Here is an 8,061-nt window from a genome sequence, read left to right as displayed (position 1 = left end):
GAAGTTAAATATGTTTCAATCTATCTAAGGTTAGTGTGCACTATTTTCTTGTCAGCTGAATTTAACAAAGGTTTAAAACAGTGGTCCCTGAAAATTTGTTAGGAGATCACACACAGTCCACAGTTGGTTGACTGTTCCACTTAGTGAAAGGGGTCTCCATCAAAAATGTGGTACTCCTTTATGCGTCTTATTGACCGTTCGACGTGTATTCTCAAGCCAGCAATACTCTGTGTGTCTGTGAGCTCATCACAGCTAAACTGTCCACTTGGGCCTAAAAATGCAGGGATGACAAGTTTTACATCTATTTCATCGAGCAGGTCTTTGATAAGGAAACCCTTATCGGCCATGGCCTCATCACCTGACTCTAAGAGGTCCAGAACACCTGACCTCTTAGTTATCTCCTTATCAGAAATACATCCTGTGTATAGATTACTTACCAGGCTGTGTATAGATTACTTACCAGGCTAACTGACCCTGAGGGAGTGATCCCAATTAGGGATTTCAGTGTAGTGTTACTTTTATAATGGCAGTATGTCATGGTGTTCAAAACCTTCCAACTAGCTGTTTCGATGCGGATCTCTGTGCAGTCTAGTATCACTCTTGTGTTTGGGTAGAATTCCCTGAATACTGGTGGCATTAGCTCATCTACTGCTGCTCTGCTAGGCCATATTGGGAGGGTCCCTAACATAAAGAGCAAATAGTTGGCCCACGTCGTACAGTTCCTGCTGACTGTGGCCGGCGACACATTGAATCGTACAGATAAATCCAGAGCAAAAAAGCCCTGCCTCACACGGCACAAGAACAGGAAAAACTGATCAATCAGTGATAAATGCTCTGCATGGAAGTCGGACACAGAAATGTGTTCTAGGTTATGGCTGTTCCTTTGCATTTGAGTCCATCGCACCATGGACTCTGCAGTAGGCTGTAAAGCTAGGAAGAGTGCTTTGAGGGTGTGGTAATCCTTAAAACCAGTGTAAAACCTGATCAGATTGGGCGCACACTGGAAGCGTTCTAGACCAAAACGCTCACCTTTCAGCTTTTTATTTTCGTCCTCCAGGAAAGCAATGCGTTTCTTTACTGCGTCAAGCTGGTCTTCCACAGAAAGGGGCTTCACGTCGTAGTCATGATCAGGTAGAGTCGCCCAAACCTCACTGGACACATGAGGATATGTCATACATGTGGGAAGCAATATAAATCCACACATTTTCCTGTTATCAAGATGATGTGTCAGAACAGAGCTATCCACTATTGAAAGATTAGTGAATATATATATATATACACACACACATATATACAGATTTATTTCTTTCCCTTCTTTGATAGCAGTTGCAGGATGGTACACAGCAGTACGACATGTTGCTTCCAGCAGTGTTTTCAATTAAGTAAGAAGGGGGCGTGGCTAAATTCCCACCGCTTGGTTTTTTAAAATCCAAGATGGCCGCGGCGTGAAATGGGCGTATTGGGACAGACTCCAGATCCCCCTGCTACACACTCTCAGGCTGAGAGGGAGCGCGACATGTCAACCATGATGAGTGTTACACATGGAAAACCATGCAGATGTGTTGGTGCACAAGAGCCCTGGAAATATTTCCCTACAGTGAGAAATGGCGATCATACATTCACCGAGGCCAGCTACTTGATCTATGATGCTGATATTGAAGGGAGATTCTCCTCATCAGGCCGATGGACTAGAAGACCCTGTGAGGAGTATAAGCAAGATCGATTCAGAATTACAGCAACCGTAGCACTGCCTGCCTTATCTGTCTCCTGCCCCCCCCCCCCCACACACACACCACACATAGACTCTCGTGATTTCATATAATATGCTTTGGTATAAAGCATGTTGCATCTGGTTTTGATATGCAAACTATGCTTTATTTGTAAAGTTTGATTAGTTGGTAGGTTAAATGATGAAAGTCCTATGGGCCCGCTCTATGTATCTAAATAACAATGTGTGACTCTGTCATGATTGTGTGATTGCCAAGCAATATTTAAAAGACATGAAAAATAATTTTGGTAACTAGAATTCAAAGGAATAATATGACGGACAAGTACGGCGAATAATATATTTATTCAACATTGGACATGCTACATACTCATTACAGTCAGCAATACAAAATCCATGCTCTTCTTCAGAAAAATAACGACAACAACAACAACAACAACAACCCTTTATGATAATTGATTATGATGACATGGGACTAACAGTGAACTATCTGTCTGGCTTGTGGTTGCTACATAGCCACCCCTTGATAGATGGTGATGGATGGGGGCTGTTTGCACTGCTGCAGAGCCGTTACTGGCCGTGATTCTGTGAGGAGGACAACTGGTTCTAGATACACTTGAGAAGGTATGAGTTGCAGTTGCTCCCCCTGCCACAGTCACACAACTTCCCAATGCGGGGCCCGAATTTCATCGCACATCTATCACCCATCCCACACTATGATGAAAAAGAGAGAGTCAGAGCGAGAGAGAGAGGGAGTTAGAGAGAGAGACAGACAGACAGAGAGAAAGTGTGTGTGTGTGTGTGTGTGTGAGAGAGAGAGAGAGAGAGAGAGAGAGAGAGAGAGAGAGAGAGAGAGAGAGAGAGAGAGAGAGAGAGAGAGAGAGAGAGAGAGAGAGAGAGAGAGAGAGGTTAGTAACTTAGATAATTAAACATTATTGATGAGCTGCTCAAAGATCCGGCCTGTTGTGAATAATTTCATCCGTACAGTTTGAGTTAGAGTCACATTCTCGTTAAACCTATTAATTACACTCATTTGAGGCCCAACATGCTCAGTGGTTACAATGGTCTTCCCTGTTATCTTTTAATTGCTAACATAATGCCTGCTGGTTCAGCTCAGATGAACAACAGAGTGAATTATTGCCTAATTTACTAACAGAAGAGGAAAAAAACAAGACATTTATCAATGAGCCCAATTATGATCCCAAAGTTAAATTAGTCACTTAACAATAGGCTCCATATAGTTTGCCACAAATTACAGACAATTTATCTTAATTAAGGCCCTGTGAAGTGTGTTATGGATATGCTGTCAAAAAACATTTCTGGAGAGCCCCTTTTTTCTTCTAAATGCTGCTATTATAGACTTTAATTTCAGAATGAGTTGATCTTGAGATAGTTACCAGCGGGATGCTGCCTCGCTTTTCTGTCGAGGAAACGCGGTAGTGCATCCTTCCCAGAAGAGTCTCGATCGCGTCTATCTGGTTAATTAAGACAGGGATGGAGGAGATTAACTAATAAATGCGTAGAAGTTTCACGCCACAGCCTTTGTTCAACTTCATCCACAGGAAATTGACCCAAGGTTTCAGGAAAATATGGACCGGTGATATTGGTACTTACAAGCTCTCTCTCCGCTGTTACATCGGACTTGTCACCTCCGAAGTCTTCCACGGAAGCCTCCTTAGACGCCTGGCCGTAACACATGACGGACAGCAGGCCGACGCACAGCAGCCCGCGGAGGATCCCTGAGCTCTCCATGGTCCTAGCGGGGCACGAGACGGAGGGTCGCGCGGCGGGAGAGTTGTGGAGTCGCAGGTCCGGAGATGTTCAACACGTTAAGTCCAGCAGACCCCCCCCCTCTCTCTCATCAACTCATAGCCCCGCCCGCAAGGCTATGCTGCAGTGTCAATCACATAAAAAAAGTATCATCACTGGCCGGAGGATGCAAACGGCGCCTAATGCCCCTTTCAGAATGCTTTTGTTTAGTTACGGGACTCTTCGCAGTAGCATTTTTATGCTGGATAGTGAAACCTATACATATTTAGTCTAATTTTTTTGTTTTGTTTTTGTCTCAATACTTCTCACTTGTTACAACGCCAGATGGAATTACAGCCACTGATCGCGCGGTACTTAGGTTAATCAGTATAGCCAATAGAAATGGCACATTTTCTTTCTTTCATCTGGATAACCTATACTTAATAAGTGCAGTCCGTCCTCAGGGCAATAATTTTCGGATATATTCAATACTGAAGGACGGCCCCAAAAGAAAGAGAAATGTGTTACTACGGGGTGCCATTATTGAACATTAATTGTTATTACCAGCGATTTACATTTACCAATTTCCATTATTGCGTGCAAACAACTGATATGCCCCGAGCAGAGCTTGTGTGTGTGTGTGTGTGCGTGCGTGTGTTCAAATGAGGAAGTGAGGAGCACTTTTATGCGTCTCGAGAAGATGACGCTATTCGCGTCTTAAGCTATGACGTAGGCACGTCCCTGTTGCGTAGGCGCGCGCGCGCGAATTTGCTTCCGGCTCCATCGACTTGTTGGCAATATGCCTCACTGCTGTGTCCCCCTTTGTTTAAATCGATCAGAGAGTAAAACTGAGACCAAACTGTCTTTCTATCGCTTTCCTCCGAAAGACAAAGATAAGAAGAGATGGCTGCAGTTAATACGGTAAGTTGCTATTGAAGAAATGCATTGAAAATCGAAGTTTGGCGCCGACTTTTGTGCTAAGTGCAGACTAGCTACTACCGGTAGCTACCCTCTTGTTACCGAAATCCACGTTACATACTAGACAGGTATTTAGATTTTTAGCTAATTCAACAAGCGAGGATCAATATATGTGCTTTTCCATATGTTTTTCTGCTCAATAAGGCTTTAATCAGAGTGTAGTGGAGGGTAAACAAGCATCGGTTAGCCACTTATGTTGTTACTACTACAACCCTGTCTGTGAAGACATACAGTTACTGTAAGCAAGCATTATGTCAGCTACACACTCGGAAAACTGCATTATTCTATGCATTGTTAGCCCATGATTATCTAAAACGAGATGATGCATCTCAAGGGGATTATCATTAAAGAGACTTGGAGTAAATGCATGAATAAGCAGGGGTACATAACGTTAGATAGTCCAGGTGAATGTGCTGTTTCTGCCTGTTTTGTTACAGTAGTTTCACTTCTGACTTTTCCCATATAAATCAAAAAATGAAACTTCATATCTACAAAAAATAATGTTTTTGTAGGGAGACTGACATCTAATTCTAAAGCCTTACTATGTAACCTTTCCTTTATGAAAAGGCTATGAAAAGGCTATAATATTTGCCCCCCCCCCAAAAAAAAACTGTATTGTATAGTATGTGAATACAATATAACTTGCCCAATCTGTATGGTAGACTGTTTGTATAATATCATTATACAATCTTTACAGTAGAGTATGTTAACACAATAGAAATTGTGTTTTAAATAATTGATGGTTAAAGTGGCATTCTTTAACTTTTTTTGATAAAAAAATAAAGTTGATTTTGGTCAAGATTTACCACTATCTTTCACTGAAGGAGGTAACACTACTAATTCAGCCTATTTCCCATTCACAAATCCTTCACCATCTGTTACAATGCCCATGTTTGTGACTGTGTCTAACCAGACACAGACACAAAAATGGGCATTGTAGCAGATGCTGAAGATTTCATGAATGGGAAATAGGCTGAATTAGTACAGTGTTACCTCCTTCAGTGAAAGATAGTGGTAAATCTTGACCAAAATCAACTTTATTTTTTATCGAAAAAAGTTAAAGAATGCCACTTTAATTGTTCAAATCCAGGGCAGACGATAAGTTACAATGCAGCTTCAAGTTTTCATTGCCAATCATTTCTAAATCTCTCATTCTTTTTTTTTTACAGGCGTGATGGCTTTACACCAAGCCCCTGCTCAAGGGTGTGCAGTTGGCATTTTCCAAATGGCAAAGCTGCTGGCCCATCACGTTTTGCTTGGAACGAGGGGAAGACTTTCCCAGGCCACCTCAGCCTTCCACACAAGAAGAGAAAAACAGTACCACTCCCTCCCAGTGGTGAAGAAGGGACAAATGAACTTGAATTACAAAATTCTGACATTGCAACCGCAGAGCCCCCTAGTACTTCAGACAACCCAACCGCAGACACCCCTAGTACTTCAGACAACCCAACCGCAGACACCCCTAATACTTCAGACAACCCAACCGCAGACACCCCTGGTACTTCAGACAACCCAACCGCAGACACCCCTAGTACTTCAGACAACCCAACCGCAGACACCCCTAATACTTCAGACAACCCAACCGCAGACACCCCTGGTACTTCAGACAACCCAACCGCAGACACCCCTCGTACTTCAGACAACCCTTTTAACAGTGTTGCGCTGCTAGAGATAGAGGTTGACATGTTGAGAAGAGAGAATGAAAAATTGAAAAGAGAATTGGAGAAACAAAAACAGACCTTTTCCTTCAGCCAAATATCTTCCAATCGTGTCAAAGTAAAATATTTCACTGGCTTACCAGATGTTGCTACCGTCCTGGTTTTGGAAGCACTCTTATCTAAGTTTGAGCTACAATATCATTCGAATTGGACAGTCCAGTCTATGCCACTAGTCGATCAGTTGCTACTGACTTTGATGAAGCTCAAACTTAATTCTGGTCATGAAGACCTTGCAACCAGGTTTAATTGCAGTACAGCCACAGTTACCAACATTTTTATCACCATTGTCAGTGCCCTGTATGACATTTTATATGTTGGTATGCTTGAGAACAACATCCCCTCCATAGAGAAGAACCAGGCATCGTTGCCAGAGTGTTTCCGTCCGTTTCCTAACTGTAGGATTGTGCTCGATTGCACAGAGTTAGCAGTCTCCAGGACAGAGAGGCTTGACAAACAGAATCATTTATGGAGCCAGTACAAAAAACGGACCACACACAAAGCCTTAATAGGTGTAGCTCCTAATGGAGTGATAACATTTGTCAGTGACTATTATGGTGGAAGTGCCTCAGACAAGGCTATTACATTAGATTCTGGAGTTCTCAATCATCTACGCCCAGGAGACATGGTGATGGCAGATAAAGGCTTCACAATCCGGGACATCTTGCCAGAAGGGGTTTCACTCAACATCCCGTCTTTCCTTGTTAATGGACAGTTCACACAAGAAGAAGTTAAGAAAAACAAACTCATATCCAGTGCTAGGATCCATGTGGAGCGCTCCATTCAGAGGTTGAAATTGTTCAACATTTTGGACAATATCCCATATCAGTTCACTAAAAACATAAACAAAATACTGAAAGTGTGCGTGTGTCTTACCAACCTACAAACACCAATTCTTCGGGAAATAGCATGAAATGACTTGAATAAATGTAAGCAGAATCAGATTCATGTATTTATACTTTTAATAAAGTAATACTGAATTAAGAACACTGCTTGATTTTTTTAATCAAAACACATTTGTAACAAAATGCATAGTGCAAAAACTAATGTCACTGTAAAAAGTATAAAGTGCAAAACATCAACATTGGTAACAAAATGCATAGTGCAAAAACTACTGTCAACGTAAAATGTATAAAGTGCAAAACATCAACATTGGTAACAAAATGCATAGTGCAAAAACTACTTGTCAACGTAAAGAAGAGGATCACCATATGATGAATACAACATTTAAATATGCAAATTTGCATATTTAAATGATAATGATGTACCGTGCATGTTCACATCATGTATACTTTACATTACTTAACCACTTATCCAACCCATATGGTTGGACAGAGTCCTTCAGGGCTCTAACTAAGTGTCTTGTGTTTTATGTTATTATGTTATGCTCTCCTCGAACCATCACCTTAACGTGGTGGAGAGGTTTGAGTGACCCCATGAATCCCGAGAGCTATGTTGTCTGTAGCCTTGCGCTACTGTAGGGTCACACATGGCAAACTGGTCTAGGAGGGAACAGACTTAAGAATGGTTCAAGAGCTGTGAGGAGTTGTGCCCCACAGTCCTTAAATACGCACAAAGGTTTAAATTTGATTAATTTGATTAATTAAATTTAATTAAAACCCTTGGCAAACTCGTCTGAGGATGACTAAATGAATGCTGGGGTTCATGTGGTTAAGACCATTCTTCTAATATTACATGTTTCCAAACATTTTGGACAAAATAGAACATTTTACATCAAGGTGCCCAGAGATTTCCTGGTGCCCAGCTGACCTGTATCCAACGTGGCCTATAACGTTAATAAGAAACAAATCGTAGCACACATGGTAGCCCTAAAATGGCTGTGATCTTACATGTAAGTCTATATTTCATTAATTCCTAATATGTATTTTAAAT

At 41.7% G+C, this 8,061-nt stretch overlaps 1 protein-coding gene across 1 annotated transcript; it reads right to left on the bottom strand.

Annotated features, from left to right (window-relative positions):
* Nucleotides 1–2,056: 2,056 nt before the first annotated feature.
* On the bottom strand, nucleotides 2,057–3,559 carry cartl (cocaine- and amphetamine-regulated transcript-like). The gene is made up of 3 exons (XM_056279202.1): nucleotides 3,341–3,559; nucleotides 3,124–3,201; nucleotides 2,057–2,440 (listed from the first exon to the last, which is right to left on the bottom strand). Exons 1-3 carry the CDS (start codon nucleotides 3,476–3,478, stop codon nucleotides 2,333–2,335), a joined length of 324 nt encoding a protein of 107 aa, XP_056135177.1. The 5' UTR covers nucleotides 3,479–3,559; the 3' UTR covers nucleotides 2,057–2,332.
* Between the last annotated feature and the right edge of the window lie 4,502 nt (nucleotides 3,560–8,061).

Source organism: Lampris incognitus, chromosome 4 (genome assembly GCF_029633865.1).
Source record: "Lampris incognitus isolate fLamInc1 chromosome 4, fLamInc1.hap2, whole genome shotgun sequence".
Lineage (NCBI taxonomy): Eukaryota > Metazoa > Chordata > Actinopteri > Lampriformes > Lampridae > Lampris > Lampris incognitus.
Note: the sequence above shows the minus strand (reverse complement) of the source record. Positions and strands in the feature narration are given on the sequence as shown.

Excerpts from the sequence above, each read along its gene's own strand:
- cartl (XM_056279202.1), bottom strand. The coding sequence starts at position 3,478 with ATGGAGAGCTCAGGGATCCTCCGCGGGCTGCTGTGCGTCGGCCTGCTG. Across the intron at positions 3,202-3,340 it reads TAACAGCGGAGAGAGAGCTT|ATAGACGCGATCGAGACTCT; the intron begins GTAAGTACCAAT and ends TTAATTAACCAG. Across the intron at positions 2,441-3,123 it reads AGCGAGGCAGCATCCCGCTG|TGTGGGATGGGTGATAGATG; the intron begins GTAACTATCTCA and ends TTTTCATCATAG.